The sequence below is a fragment of the Meleagris gallopavo genome, chromosome 6, assembly GCF_000146605.3.
Source record: "Meleagris gallopavo isolate NT-WF06-2002-E0010 breed Aviagen turkey brand Nicholas breeding stock chromosome 6, Turkey_5.1, whole genome shotgun sequence".
NCBI classification, from domain to species: domain Eukaryota; kingdom Metazoa; phylum Chordata; class Aves; order Galliformes; family Phasianidae; genus Meleagris; species Meleagris gallopavo.
Window position 1 is genome coordinate 12223625 of NC_015016.2, and position 16660 is coordinate 12240284.

The 16660-nt window shown below is 44.0% G+C and overlaps 1 protein-coding gene across 1 annotated transcript; it reads left to right on the forward strand.

The window, feature by feature from the left end:
• The first annotated feature begins 15 nt into the window (after positions 1 to 15).
• On the forward strand, positions 16 to 7128 carry MKX (mohawk homeobox). The gene is given in 4 exon segments (XM_031553874.1): positions 16 to 470; positions 5373 to 5526; positions 6750 to 6968; positions 6971 to 7128. Coding segments are annotated over 4 exon segments (939 nt in total). The 5' UTR covers positions 16 to 47; the 3' UTR covers positions 7114 to 7128.
• Positions 7129 to 16660: the final 9532 nt, after the last annotated feature.

Here is a 16660-nt window from a genome sequence, read left to right on the forward strand (position 1 = left end):
TTTTCCTCTTTTTCCCCACCATTTTTCCCTTTCGGAAACGCTCCCGCATGAACGCCGTTCACCGCCGCGGTCGGTGCCGCGCGTATCTGCCCCTGGGTGAGGATTCGGGGCGGCTTCACGCCGCGGAGGCGGCCGGAGCCGAAAGAGCCGAGCTCGGGCCCCGCGATGCCCTGTCCCGAAGCACCACCGCAGTCCCGTACTGCGCCAGGGCCGAAATCCCCGCGCTTCCCCCGCGCTCCCAGTCGGCGCATCTCGGAACAGAGTTCCCCCCGTTGTCCGCTGCCCCCCTGAGCCCCTTTCTCGGCTGCAGGGCTCGGCAGAGCGGTGGCAAGGTGCGGCACAAGCGGCAGGCGCTGCAGGACATGGCGCGGCCGCTCAAGCAGTGGCTCTACAAACACCGCGACAACCCGTACCCCACCAAGACCGAGAAGATCCTGCTGGCCCTCGGCTCCCAGATGACCCTGGTGCAGGTAAGAGACCCCCCGCCCGGACGGGAGGGACGGGGGCAGCCAATGCTGGGGCCGCAGGTGCGGTCGAGGTCATCGGCGCAGCTGGGGAGAGCTGGGCACGTCCTTCCCTCTGCCGCCCTCCAGCATCGCCCCGTGCCCGCTGGTGGCAGTTCCCACACGTGGGCTGTGAGGGCTGAGGGCAGCGAAACGCGCGTTTCCCCTCCTCCCTTGCTGGGAGAAGGCGTGCTGCATCCTTTATCTCACCCACAAGAACAACGGGAAGAGTTTGGCATGGGCTTTAAAAAACTTCAGATTCGCCCCAGAATCAATAACGGGATATGTCAGCACACGGCAGGGTTGTTCAGGAAGCTGTAGGGAGTGACTCGTTTCCCTTTTGAAAACAGTCTGGAACAGAAAGCATCGCACTGCTCCGATAGCAGCCACCACCTGCCACCCCCCAAACCCACTCTGCCTTGTGGGCACGCAGTGCTCAGCAGCTCATGGAGCGCTTCGGTGCCACACAGTGCAGCCAGAGGTAGCTGTGCTCACAGGTACAGCCCCGCTGCAACAACAGGAGGGGTGCAGTTGGCTGCAGATGTTAGTAAATCTGATGGCTTCATTCCCTTTTGCCATCTGGTGCTCCATGCAAACGTGTGGTGTGATGCTGCCGGTCGCTGAGCGATGCTGTCCCGGCTCTGGATGCTGCAAGGATTGATGCATTGTGAATGGTCTCATTCTCGTACTGCTGCTGGGTGCATGACGAGAAACACGTGTTGGCAGGATGGGTCCTCAGTGCTCTACCCAGTCTTTGATGTGTCAACTGTGGGGCACTTGACAATACCAGAGTGGGAGAGCAGGTGGCAATCCGGAGTTATAATTCTGAGCTCCTGCAGAAAAGGCAGCGCTCCGAGCTCCCATTCTCCTAACGTTGGTGAAAGGGGACACTTTTACACTTCAGTACCTCACTGTGGAACTGCTGCACTACTAAAATACCATTACTTCGACAAAAATAATATTAATGTCTCAGAAAATGCCAATTATAGCTGGAAGATACAGTTAAAATAACTTCTTTGCTTTGTAAAAACATGCATGTAAGGTTTGCTCAGACTTTTAAAAATATGATTGGATAAACACTGTCCATGCAGTGCTGCAATTCAATAGGAGCAGTTTATTGAACTCCAGCTTTCAGAATATTCCCATATTTTTACATGAAATTTAAAACGTACATCCAGAAAATGTGTCTGGAGAATTTCACATTTGTGACATATTGAGGAGTTCTCTTCTTTCTTTATAAAAGCCACGGAATGAATATACAATGGGAAAGTGTCTGGTGGTGGTTTTTGCAGTACTCCTCAGTAGGTCCTGGTTGGGATGTGCTGTGTTTGTCTCTGTAGCAGCACCAAGGGAGCCATGGCCACTGCTCCACGGAGCACTATGATTTATGGCAGGTGTAGGATGAAATGAAAAAGAGTTACAGAGTGCTGCATTTATCCCTGCTAGACCCCCATGGCTCTGCTGGATTTACACCGAAGCTGAATTTGAGCAGTTTATTTCTACAAAATGGAATATTTGAAAGAGTTGTGCGAAGCAGCACATCCATCTTCATTTACAGAAGCACGCCATCAAAAAGAAGCCCCAGATGTTTCTTCCATCACTTGGTCCACTGCTTTTTTAATTCAGGAATAGCGTAGCATCTGTACAAGAGGTAAATAAGTAGGTCTGGCAGCAGCAGCAATCCCTGAGCCTGGAGGAACAAAACAGCACCCACCCCTCCTTGGCTTTCATGTGCCCAGAGAGAGCCAGGCTGCAGTTCAGATCAGTGTTCTTATTCTTGGTGATCTCAGCCACACTGGGTGCATCTGTAACAACTTCCCTGGATCTGCTGGAAAGCTTTGTCTCTCCTCCAGACAGCGTCTCTGGGGATTGCTTTTCTAGTCTAATAACACCAATCATTACTGGAGAAGCAGGAATCAGTGTGGTGTCTTCCCTCTGGGCTATGCATCTTCATGCTGAACTCGCATCTTACTCTTCCCCCATTTCTCAGCTCTCAAGTTGCAGCTTTCTTCTCCAAAGGGTGCCGCTGAAAATCCCTCCAACCTTAGGAAAGTTCTTCAGCGGCCACCTGGGGTGTGGTGTTGGTCCGTGTGTCATCAATGGTGAGGCTGCAGCCCTTCTTTCCTTTCATCTGACAAAGCTTACTCCAGTACATACCGTATTCCAGTCTGTGCCATCCGCCTGAATGGATGTGGCATGGATATAGCTAATCCTTTTGTGAGATAAATAGGTAAACACACAGCTCTGTTTTTCACCGTATCTTTAGGACAGAATCAGAATGCCGAATTTTCCACTATTTTATTTTCATTAGTTCTGCTGTCACTCAGTTGGCTGACTTTAAATTAATTTCTCCTCCTTCCCCAGTACTTTGGCTTAGCCCCGTGCTCCCTGGTGCAGCGTGACAGAGGGGCTCTCCCACCTTCAGAGGGGAAGTCAGACTCTTTCAGGGAGGTAGGATTTTGCAGCAATCATAAATCATCTTGTTTCTCAATAAGTACTAGCAAAACCCGGTGCACATTCTGGGCTGCCTTCTTCCTGAGCAGTCCAACGAGGTCTTCAGGAGTCCTCAAGGCAAATGTTATTGCAGCTTGCAGTCCAACAGCCGAAAGTTTTCTGCTTCCCGAACTGCCAAAGCAGGAAACCAGAAAAGCAATATAAATTGAGAAAGCATTTTATGTTTTACTCCAATTAGATTATGATTCAGAATCCAATAATTTCTCCTATTAATGTGCTATTAACGTGCTACATTTTCATTTGTATTATTACCGCGGTGCTTGATTTATTTTATTTTAAATTTTGTTTTAGACGTTCTTGTGAAATAAAAAAGAAAAATGGCCATCTATTCCTTCCAGAAAGAAACATGAATAGCTGTATTGTAGAAGAGCAGCTTTCTGCAATACTAGGATTAATACACGGGTCATGCGCTGCTGTGGATTTAATAGTATTCGGATCCACACAGGCATATCAGGATTACTGGGGGAGGAGCATTGCTCGATTTGTTCCCATTCTGAAACCTCAGCCACTCTTAAGCACGGAAGCAGAACAAATCACAACTGGTCTGAGGAGGCTCTTCAGAAGTAAAGCCAGAGGGTCAATATTTCTTGATGCCGATATAAGTACTTGATGCTCTCTGGAAATGGCTGAGCTGATGTAAAGCATGAATGCTAGGAAGCACTTTCTATTATCATTCTCCCTGTTGGCTTTTTCTGTTTTTTTTCATTTGTACGCAATAGCTGTGTGATTGTTGCTGTTGGTTGTGCAGTTTTTCAGGATGCTTAGTTCCTGGGGATTTCAGAGATAAACCTCTTTTTACTATGGCTTGTGTATAAATCACTGCAGGTTTTATTGTTTTGTTTTGTTTTTGAGATGTTTGGAGATCACAGTAATATAAGGTAGGACCTTCATGGAAGATGGCTGGCTCTTGAGTGGATTTACCTAACTTTCTTTCATCCTCAACATGGTTTGTTTAATTTGGAATGAGTTTCTGGAGTGAGTGCTTGCTGCTTTGTGTTCTATCAGAAAACCTTTCCTGTAAGTGCTGACTGAAGGTTATTCCACAGTGATCACATAACTACGACTTCCTCCTCTCATAGCAGAAAACTTGAAATATGACTCATCTTGTCACACTGATATCCAGGATGCAACGAGTTGGCACAGGAAGAATGATCCCAAAATAAACCAAGAGTACCAGGCAAAAATCACTCTCGCTAAATTTAATTGCTTTTATGTATGAGTCACGCTAATACTGTCCTCTCTTCCTTTCCTATGATGAAATATTGATAAAATATTTCAAAGTGTAATGGTATGCAGCAAAACAAAATCTCTCTTGCGAGATGGGGAGGAGCTGCTGGCTCGGTGAGGTGATGTTGGACTCCAGGCTGGTCTGTTCTTGTCATCCCGTGTCTGGTTTCCGAGCTCCCCTACATCCTGCCGCAGGCAGGTGGCTCGTGCTGCAGCTGAGCGGTCTGCAGCGAGTTTGTTCATGGCATCAGAAGGTGGATGGGCGCCAAGCCACCCTTTCTGGTTTACTATAATGATTGCTCTGTCAATATGATGAATATAAACAAGCAGCCTTGGAGAAGAGTGAATGTTACTTACTCTTTGCTGCCAGCTACGGCTTTGGTCTCCTAACCTGTCGCTGCAAACTGTGTGCTTTGTGCTGTGTTGACTGTGTAGGCCTGAGGGACAACACCACGTGTCCATTTGCTGTGTCAGACTCTAGAAAATGCTCTGCATCTGGGAGCTAAGAAAATACGTACCTTCCCATCTTTAGCAGTCCCTGTGCAAGGGATTTGTATCTCTGCTGGTCTTCACCTTTTCTGTGACAGGAACAGTTGCAGAAGCTGCTGCTCTGTAGAGCAAATGTCTGATTTCTGTGTAATTCAATGTGTGCTGTGGTCAGTGCCGTACTGCCCAGGTACCCGGTACTGCTCTCTTTGTGTCCTGAAAGAATCTAGGCTTTTGGATAACCAAATGCAGAACAGCTCTTCAGCAGTTTTATTGTAGCCCATGTAAATGTCAAATGCAAACTACCTAACATCAGTTATTAATTTTATCTCAGGATGTTAGTAATATATCAAAGATTTGTATGGGAAGTTCAGGGTATTATAAAAAAAAGGAAGATGAATATTTGAGGGCACCTTCATTAAATATTTGTTAATAACCTATTGAGGGTTTGCTGACACTGCTCAAGGGTGGAAAGGCAGAACCTGAGCCACTCAGCAGCAGTTTCAGACTCCCGGTGCCCCAGGGTGTTTCCCTCATCTGCTCTTTTCGTGGGACATACATAAAGCTTGTGTACACTGTGTGGGCTAGATTTGTTTATTTCCATTGTTTTCCAGGGAAGCTAATACATTAATTTTTAAGCAGGTCTCAAACTGGTTTGCCAATGCAAGACGTCGCCTTAAGAACACGGTCAGGCAACCAGACCTCAGTTGGGCTTTGCGAATAAAACTGTACAACAAATACGTCCAAGGGAATGCCGAAAGGCTGAGCGTGAGCAGTGATGACTCGTGCTCTGAAGGTTTGTTGGTGCTTTTTTTATCAATTTTACACTGATCAAAATGCATTTAGTAAGTCTCAAATACCACAGGTTAGCTCTGGTTTCTCATAACACTCAGCAGAGCCACCTCCGCTTGTGAATCAGGCTTTTTTTCTGGCTCCCAAATACTATTAGGAGTAGTTGCAAAACACTTGCAAGATGGGATTGTTTGGTTATTCAAGGGTTGCATGTTATATGCCTGCTTTGTGTAAAGCTTTCCTACTAGAAAAAGAATTGATAGTCCATTCAATTCTGCAAGGCTATTCTGATTTAAAAGAAAAAAAGCTTTCATTTGCCAGTTTAGGGAATTGAGAAGTCTCTGGACCGTTACTTTTCTAGAAGGAAGGGATGCATCGATGTCAGATAATCAAGAGAACCTTATTAACTTCCAGGGGCTTTTTTTACCCACGTAAACGTATACACCACTGTAAATAATACTATGTGTAGTTTCATACCACTGTGTTTTGTTTCTGTATTTCAGCCACAAATGTTAGCCTTAAAGATTCACTGGAAATTTCTCCTGCGCAAATTAACAAATGTAGGAATTTTTTAAACAGTAATCCATATTTTTAATAGAACATTGTTACTAGTCATGTATGGGTTTTTTTTTTCCTGCCTGTTGTGAAGGAAAAAAGCTGCAGAATGATGCCAGAGATGTGTACGGGGATTTTTAGAAGAAAACATTTCAAATTGTGCTCAGCTTCAGTTCTGTTTGTTCCAATTTCAGTTTGTACTCACATTTCTTTGGACAGCACTTTCACTTGAAAGATTGGTTGCAGGACAGCCACAAAAGTACAGTTTAACCAAATATGCCTAAATATGCCATAGTATTCAGGAGAAGCTATGATCATAAGAATTAAGCTTATTCATCCATATTTTGAAAAACTTACCACTGGTTTAAGGTACTTCTCATTTTCTTTTTTTTTTTTTTTCTTACCTGCCTCACCTTCATTATGAACAAGTTAGACCTAAAGACTGTTTCTACAGTTGGTAATAATAGCTAGAGTGTCTGAGAACCCTGGAAACTGCAGTGAGCAATATGTGAACAGAAGAAAATGAAAATCACTTTCTAACACTGAAGTTAAAAATTACTAAAAAATTACTAGCTTTAGTTATATTAATAGCAATTTAAACATGAAGAGAATGCCTTTTGTTAAATATTAGACATTTGCTATGTTAATGCATCTTTCTTCCTTTGTTTTCAGATGGAGAAAATCCTCCAAGAAACCATATGAACGAAGGGGGATACAACAAACCAGTTCATCACACTGTGATTAAAACTGAAAGCTCAGTCATAAAAACAGGAGTGAGACCAGAAACAAGTGCCAATGAGGATTACGTGTCACCTCCCAAATACAAAAACAGCTTATTGAATCGTTACCTGAATGACTCATTGAGACATGTCATGGCTACTAACGCAGCTATGATGGAAAAACAAGGCAAAGGAATCACTCTGGTTCATTTAGTTCCAATGAATTTGAGGAGGAATTGGTGTCTCCATCATCATCAGAGACAGAAGGCAATTTTGTCTACCGGACAGGTAAGGGATTCTTCCTACATCATTTTTGATACAGTTGGCTTTGGTGTGTGTTCTCACCTGGAATAGGTGTTGCCTAGTTGAGCCTTTTATGAGAGCTGATGACTCCTGTCCATCCTCTGTTATAGTAGTGGGAACTCCTGTCCATACCTTTGTTTGAGAGTGGATAACTCTTGTCCAACCCCTCCCATTCCTTGGTGCTGTCTACTTGGCTGTACTGAAGTTCCGTGCTGCTCAGTGCTGCTCAATGAAGCTGCTTCTTCCTTTTAAATGGAGCAGGGCAGATTTTTGAAGGATGCTCACAGGTCTGTTTGCTGGCACTAAGGCAAGCCTAATGAGGGAGACAATTCCTGAGCGTTTTGTTAGTAAGGGAGGGCTGGAAAAGAAGTAGAGGGATGTGCTGTGTAGTCCCAGACAAAGGGTAGAGGGCTTTGTGTTTTCCTGGTGGGTGTTTTGTGGCCACATGTTCATTGGGGGAGTGCACATGACTTTTTTTCCCCTACTGTTCATTCCATTCACTGTCCTCGGGGTGCCTTCTCAATCATGTGGCCATTTGAATCTCTTACGATTACATGAATTCAGACCAATCTCTGCATCACTCTCCAGACACAGTGCACTGGACTAAGGGGCCATATAATTATCTTGATTTAATGTTCTGGAGAGGTTACATGTAATTTATAACTTAAATCTAATCAGTAACAGCATAAAAGCATGATTTATACCATCCATTGTGTTGCTGGTCAGAGGAAAGAATGTGGCACTGCCTGGTCCATGCCAACAGATTACCATAAATTAGGGCAATGTTGGAACTGCTTAGGTCCCTGAAGGGCAGCAAGTGCTGGAGAGTCCTCTAAAGCTCTGGAGGCCTCCAACAGCATCTCAGGGTTTACACTCATTGCAGCAGCCTGTGAGGTTGGCTGTTTCTCAAGCATCATTGCTTTGAGGATGGATGGATGGACACTGATGCAAGATGCTGGAGGGCTTTGCATTTAACTAGAATAGATGTAGATGCAGTACTTGGTTCCTCATGGCTCTCCTGTGGGCTGGCTCACTGCCCATCACCTCCACAGCCCCTCAGGTTTGCAGCCTTGGTGTGCTCCTTCTTCCCAAGTATATTCAACATGGTTTGTGTCCCTGTGGGGGAACAGCAGGTTTCCAGAAGGTCTAATGCTGTGGTGGGGCTGGGAGGATGTTGGTGCACGTGGGTAGTCCGGGGATGACCAAGGGGGAATGGAGGACCCATAGAGGAATGGGATCTCATAGTGAGCAAGAACAGTGCATGCATGATGAATATGTTTCAAAATTAATTATCTCTGCTCATTTAAGATATTTCTTTTTCAACATACCAAATGCATTTGGTCTGCATTATGGGCACATTGTCTGCCAAGTTTTATTTTTAAGTGAAAAGTTACTCAAGAGCAGATGCAGCAGCTCAGATATGTAAACTTCTGTTTTTCTGTACTTTTATACCTTATAACTTAAAAACGGACACAGTGATTTTTTAAAAATTGTAATAAATTTGCTACTGGTTAAGTTTTTCTTGCCAAGTTTCTAACTGCTCTGAAAAATATGGTCTTCAAAGAGAAGGCTGAGATGGGCACACTCTGATGGCAATGAGTTTGCAGGCTGGGCTTGGCTGACTGAAAAACAGCATTTGTCCATAGAGCTAAAAACTAGCTTTGCAGACTGCTCATGAGATGGTATTTAAGTCACTTTTTAAACATCTTTGTTAATGTTTTGAAGCGCCATACCCTCTGGTGAGAAAACATCAGCAGCTTTCAGGATATAGTGTTATTCTTTTCGTGCTCCCAAAGCAGACAAGCAGTAGCCTGACAACAGAAACAGAAAGATCAGTTATTTGGTATGTCCTGCCCACATGTGTGTGTACGCTCAGGAAATAACATATAAAAACAGGCTTTTGTCAGTCATAAGACTATAGCCCCACTGGTGATGTTGTAATGCAGGAATTGCCTACTTCATGACTAAATGCAGATATTTCCATGTTATCCTGAAACCTATTCAGAAATAGATGAAATTAGCCAAATGACTGTTAGATAGGAAGGAATAAATATGGGCATTTTATTTTTTGAAATCTTTTCTGTGTAGTTTGAACACCTGGGAAGGCAGCTCTCCCTGCAGTTGTGCAGCGGTTTGTGCAAAATAGCTGTAACCAACCCCATCTGGTTGAGTGAGACAGCAGAGTGTGTCCGACTGTGCCCCTCTGAGTAGCAAGGGAGTTTTTAGGTGTGGTGTCAGCACTTACAAGGAGCTCCCCTCTGCAGTGCTGTGTTACATGAAGCAGTGAACTTTTAAGAAAAAGAGGCTGAAGCAGATTTTTGAAGTTCTTGATAGATGTTTTAGTTTATAAAGACGTTTTCAGTGGGATGTCAAAAAGCGTGCGGTGAAAATTGATTGACGTTTAATTTTGGAGAAAACTTTGGCAAGCTTGAGGTGCTCCCACGACCAGGAAGTCATTTGTTTTGAAGGGAAATGTTTATTGTGCTTTCCTGGAAAAGCAGGATTTGTAGCACTTCGTGAGCAGGGAGTTTACTGCCAGGAGCTGCTCCGTGCTGTAGGTTGATCTCTGCTCTCGGCCACTTTGGTGCCCACGGGGCCTGCAGTTAGTGTGGCTGCAGGCGGCTCGGCAGTGTGTGCTGCGTTAGCTGGTATGAGCAGTGTCCGGTGACAGAAACAAGAAATTGCAGTTTAAAGTTTATAAGGAAAATGGGTAGTGCCATTTCCCATTTCAGTCATTAACATGCTTATAAACACTGGCCCATATGCTACTCTGCATTCACACAACTGTGAAATCCCATGCAAAGATCAAGGACAGGCTGCGTAACACTGTGTCGAGAGATCAGCCTTGGTTTGTACCTCTACATTGTGAGCTCACGGGGAGCATTTTTAGTGCTGGAATAGGAGCAGCAAACACCAAGGTGCAGTCCCTGTGGAATCTGTCACAGATCCTACAGCCCTGTCCTCTCTGAGACAGGATATGGGATGCAGCAGGACGGAGAGCGGGGTGTGGGGGATACAGTGCAGGATGAAGGGAATGTGGTGTAGGATGCAAGGGATGCAGTGCGAGGTGGGGGATGCAGAGCAAAATGAGGGGGATATGGTGTGCGATACAGATGGAAGTGGTACTGGATGCAAGGGGACACAATGCACGATGTGAGGGGATATGTTGCACCGAGAGAGAGCAGAGCACTGAGAAAAGACTGTGAGCATAATCAGACCTGTGAACATACTCAGACATGTCACATATGTAAGCATTTCTGTCGTAAGCTGATACGCTTATTTATATATATGAAGTGACGTACGTGAATGTGTTCACTTAAGGCAGTAAATTTCTGTTCATATTAGTCCTTGCACAGGTATAATGTGTAAGTATGTATCATTGCTCAAATATGCCTTAAACTGACCACTGAAAGGCACTCAGTACTTTTGTTTAGTTAAAAATCCATGTTAGAGAAGAAGTTTTCATTAATTCCTTGGCAGGCTGTCATCTCTGCAGGTTCCCTGTATGACACCAATAACTAAAACCAGACGTGCCTATCTCTAGTTGATGCACAAACGCACATAGAAACAATGGTCAGACTGCAACAAGCACTCCAGAAATATACTGCAAAAAGATCTAATAATCCTTGTAGTGAGCCTGGATTGAAGCACTCACATCATACTTTGGTTTATGGATTGCCAGCACGTCGGCTTATTTTTGTAATTATGGGCAGTGCTCTGCGAGGCCTGTGTCGTTCGTTACCTGCGGAAACCAAGTGTTCTGCATTGCTGGAGTTCAAGGAAATGAAAAATCCCAACTTCCTGGGATATCGCTGTCTGGTGAGTTGTGTTGGGTAGAGGAAAGCAAAAATTAAAATGAGACAAAGAGAGGGATGAAATGGCAGGACTGGGAGTTTTCAGACTTTTTTATGTCAGCAGGTTCTCATTGATTTTACTTTATGTGTTACTTAGCGCAGCAGAAAAGCCAGAACAAATAAAACTAGTGAGGAAACCAAAGACTTGCAGGCCTGTGAAGGAGGGTGGCTTTGAAAAAAACTCCTGAATGAGTGGTTGATTTTTGAAGATGTTTGATCTCTATTTTTAGGCGTTTATACTCAGGAGTGTGTTTAGCTTGTGATGTTTTCATTACTGCTGCCTTTTGCTTTCCTCTTGCCTTCCTTTTTTCTTTAATTTGGAATCCTGCAAAGTCTGTGATTTATAAAGCAGGATCCTAGGGCGCTTCTTGCGACAAACAGAGCACTGGGCGCACTGAAGGATTGGGCTCACATTCCTGCACAGCACTTTGGTGTAAGGGTGCTCACAGAAATGCTCTGCAGACACGCAGACTGTATTATGGCCTCATGGTTTTGTGTGGTCCTTGCCAACTTCTCTCAATTTAACATTTGTAGAAATTAACATGTAATTTAAAAACGAGCCATAAAACGTAAAAGCATAATGTGAACACAATGGAACCTGTTTTCGGAGACAACTCAAGGGACCAGCAAAAGCTGCGAGCTTTAGTGACTTTTTCAAGTTCCTTCTAAATGGTGCCGGGGACCTCGGGGATGCTTTAAAATCAATGCAAACCAGGGAGAGCTGAAGGAGGTCCTTGTTGCAGATCCTAATGTCATCCAGAAATGAAACTGAAAAGGGGAATGTAGAGCAGAGTATTAAATGCACAAAGCAGTGTAACTGCAGTGTGGAGGTTGCACAGTTAAGATCATATTTCAAGAGGAATTTTATTATTACACGACCAGATTCATCAACGCTGAAATAGTGTGGAATTGAGAATGGAGGAACAGATTGTCTTTAATTTGCTGCCTTAATGGCTTTTCCTAAAGAAAGACTAAAAGGAAACTGCTATGCTACAGGGACAGCATCAGATTCAATATATATAATGGTAGCCCAAACTTGAGGATTTTAAAGATTCTTCCTGCTTCCCTCGTGTTAAGTCTTACATTTTTTTCAGTTTGAACAGAGAAAATCAAATACACTTCTTTTTCTAATTTTTTTCAACCTCTCTTTAGCTTCTTGATTTCTCGGCACTTGCACGTGGAATGTGTCAGGATTATTTCCACACGACACTGGAAAATGGTGCTTCATCAAAACTGACTTTAGTTGTTTTTGGTGGAAATGTACCCGTTTCAACCAGAAGGTCTCAGGTGGCAGTGTAGAGGAAGACCACGTTGTGTTGTGCTTTTTGTTTTTATAAAACCCAAAGTATTAGCAGCTCTGGAGAATGGGTCATGTGCTTGGCTTCTGCCAACACCATGCTCATGGGCAGAGTTGGGTGTGATTGCTGTGTAGACCCAGGGGAGGTGCACACACACCTCTGCTATTGGTTTGGTTGCTGCTGTAGTTACTGAGTATTTTCTGTTTGCTGCATTTGGCCACGAGGCAGCTTATGTTGGGGCAGCAGCACAGCTCCCATGGCTCCCGACAGCATTAGCATCGTAGAGACTGAGATGCTTTCATGTGAATGACTTGAAAAAGTGACAGCATCTGACAAAAAACTCAGTGAAACACAAATACCAGGGCCTCAGTTTCTGCTGCCCATGCCCTCCCAGCAGCCTGCTGGTGTGGCTCTGGACCATTAGATCTCCCCAGTGCAGATATTCACAGCAGCAGCCAAAAAGCAGGAGACCCCTGTGCTTGCCTAGAATGTCTCTCAGACAGCAAGGAAAATGCAGTGTGCTATCACAAATTGCCAACAACCATATATTTTAATGCTCCTTTTTTGCAAATGCTCCAGGCCAAGGGTCAGGCTTCATTCATTTAATGAAGATGTGTGTGCAAGGAGAAGGAAATATCCCCATTTTCCCATTGTTCAAAATGGCTTCAAATGCTTGGTCTTAAAACCTGGGGTCAGCCCAAATGCAAGTGTTTCAGGAAATAATGCGTGTGGAAAAGTACAGGAGCATAAATCAGAGTGTTTTCCAGCTTGCGCTCTAGACTGTATGACTAATAATGAATATAATAGGGAAATTATTAAGAAAATTAGCAGTTAATTCAAGAAATATTTGAAGTGTGTGTGTGAACCTACAATTTGGGAAAAACGATTCAGTGAAATGGGCCTAACATGGTTGCGAAATGCGCCTACCCTGCATCCTGTGGCACCTGCATGGAAAAGAGGAGAAATTACAGGAACAAAATCCATCCTTTTTGCCCAGTGAGTTACATATGAAATCATAAATCCATCTCCTTCACAAGCAACCACTGTCTTTGGTGATGTGTATTAACAGAGTAATCCAATACACTGCACGTGTGCTGAAGGGTAGGGTGCAGGCAGGCTGCACGCAGGCACGGGCTGACGGCATTGTACTGTCCATGGCAGCAAATGAGAAAGAATGGAGAACCCATTAAAGTTTTTCACTTCTCTCTGGAAAAATGCCCAAACAGAAACTTCATACCTGGCGTGGGGTTCCTGCATGCAACAGTGTCCCTCCTTGGCTTAGGATCAATATCACGCCATTGGGTAACCTGGTGCATCCAGCTTGGAGCGTGGGCTGTCTGCGCAGTTTTTCGGCACTGCTGTTCATGTTGCTGTAGTTAGGGCTGTATCTGTGTTTCCATTAGAACCCCTTTAATCCACAAATTTATGACCCAGCTGTAAAAATTCAATCCAGACTGAAACTTGGCACGGGAAGCATTCGTTCTCCCATCTGGGGAAGGGATTTGAGCAGGTACATCCCAATCGTAGTCATCTCGACTGGGCTTGTAAATCTGGAGCATGATGACTGCTGAATAAATCAGTAAGCTTCTTAGGAGTCCTGGAGTTTGAAATATTTTATGCTCTTGATGAGACTGGTGAAAAGCAGCATGCTTGTATTCAGTTGTATAGATGGTAAATAAAGACGTGCTTTGAGTTTTTCTGTGTTTACATTCACAGGCACATGCATTTTTCTTACCGTGACAATATTTTGACATGGGTGAAAAATGCATGAACTTGTATAGCATCTTGCTCCACAGCAGAGTTTGTTCACTCTCAGGTAGCATAAAAAGCTGTGTCCGCATCAGTGCGGAAGCACCAGAATTTATCTGTTGATCATAGTTAAAGGAAAAAAAAAAAGAAATTAAAAGATCAGGTTGTTTTGTCCTGAGTGGGATTTCTGATTCAGATTTTCTCAGAATATCTTTAAAACTCTTCTATTATTAAACTGAACTAGTATTAATTTTATTCACCATCACTATTTTCTAAGAAGCTGCAAGTCTGGATGTTGCCTGACCAGATAGACCAGTAATCTTATCTGATCCAGCAAATCCTATTTCCTCTTGCAGGTTTGTGGTTTTTGAAAGTAATTCCACAACTTTAAAAACTCCTTTATGTGTTTAACTGAAATTTTTTAGGTCATTTGTCCATAATGTGAATACCAGAAACTTTGGCATAATTTGACAGGAGAGAACCTGGAATCTGTCTCTGCGTGGGATGCAGATGAGTCCATGCTCTGACATTCAGAATTAGTTGTGCTCTGAAAATGTGGAGAGTCTGTGGGTGCTCTGTATAAGATTGTTGCCATCATGATGGAGCTGGGGGAATGCTTGTAGAAACACCTGTTCCCCTAGAATGTCCCATATCTGCGGAAATCAGATAATTTCTGTGTATTCAAAACCAGAGAAGCAGAGTTGGATTCTGTTTTGTTCAATCCACTTCGTTCTCAGTGTAGAAATTTGGGTGTGAGAAACAAGGGGTAAGTGTGGAAACTGTCAGTAGGGCGAAACTGTCAGTAGGGCCTAAATGCTATTGCAGGTCTCTTATGCTTTATGGAATGCAAATGGCATCAGATAGTCATTTTAGATATGTTAAAGAAGAAATGCGTCCTAATACTCAAAGCACTCAAACATTTTATGTAATGTACTAAGTGAGGTTTACGTGAGCTACAAGAGAGGAGCTGGAGTTTGAAGCGGGGAAGAAAGTTGGAGAAATCAGCTGAATTGTAGAAAATCTGGAAAAAATAAAAACAATTTGAACAGAAAGAGATCAGATAAACAGCTAGGGTTGGAACAGCTGAAGAGAAGCACACAAAAATAGGTAAAATGAAATTCCAATGAGCCACGAAATGTGTTTTCTTTAATTTTTCACCATGGCCTTGAAACCTGATGTTGGAGTCTCTATCTCTGTTCCTTTGCTGATGGCCAGAAGCTGAGGTTATGATGACCAGATCATTCGGTATGGCACTGACATTTCAAGTTAAAAGAGATTGCCAAGACTCTCAGTTACGACACTGAAATATACCACTATTTCTAAGGTCAGTTTTCAGTCCCTCCCTCATGCCTCCACATTGATTTAGGCAGCAGATGCATGAAAGGCAAAGCAGCATTCAAAATAATCCTCTAGCTGGAGCTGGCGGAAGGCTGGCTAGTGGGCTGTAGCCAAAATTCCTTAAATGTTACAATGTTTTACATTTCTAAATGTAAAAACTTTCTTTCCAATGTGAGGTACCAGCCAAACGTCTTAGTTATGGTATCTCAGAGTAGAAGCTGGCGTGAAGCCTTGCGGTCATTTGTGGGTATTGACAGATTTACACCATTGAAGATCAAGTTAAATGTTGTCGGTTTCTCCATCTCCCCTTTACTTTGTCAGGCTTTTTTTTCTCTCAGTTCCTATTTGTCAACTTAAATCCAATTTGCTGGAAAAACGAAGGCTCCTCACGACCTGGCTCTTCAGGAGCGAATTGCCTCAAATTCCTGCTGCTCGCCAAACTATTTTGTAATGCATTGCAAAACAGCAGCAGGATCGTTCTCCTGCACTGGATGTACTTTGTGGGCTAGACACTGCGGTCAGTGATGAGGCCATGACATACCAGAGGCCCCTCTGTGCCCTTGGCTGCAGGATGTCCACCCAAGGCCCCACTCCTCAAGCTGCTGCTCCATATCAAGGAGCCAGGTGTGGGGCTGCCTTGGTGTGGCCAGGTCTGTGCTCTGTGTACACACTCCAGATTTATGGCAGTGGTGTGCAGGCGACACAGCCTAAGGGCTGGGTGGTGGGTTGCGAGTTAAACAGACACACTCTGTGTCCTTTTTTTTTTTCATTTTCTGTAGTTAGCTGGTGTGTAGCTTGTGGCTACTGCCAACTCATTCCCTGAGCCCAGGGACTGCCTTTCCATGGGTGTTATGTGTGTGCTGTGTGAGCTTGCGGCCTTCTCCCCTCAGCAATACCAGCAGGTGCAGCGATCATGGGCTTGCAAAGCATTGAAGCACCGTACGGGGAGAAGCCAAAAAAGCTGTCTTGCTCTGGCCAGCTCCAGGGACTGTAGTGATGTGTGACACAATCTTTCACATACACATGTTCATACATCTATGAAATATATTCATACTTCTGTATGTAAATACCTATCTATATATGCATACACACATTCTGTCAATGCTGTATTCCTATGGTAATTTCTGTGTGACTGTGCCGTTTTGCCACATCTTCTATTGCAGCTCGAAGCACTGGAGTTCAGTGTGGCAATGTTAGCAAAGACAGGGAAAATTATTCTCCCAGCTGCACTGCCAATGAGTCATTAGGTACCTCCTCTGCTTGCTCCAGCTCACTGTAAAACCCGAAATCCCGTTAATGAAGAGAAGATGATGTTTACCTAT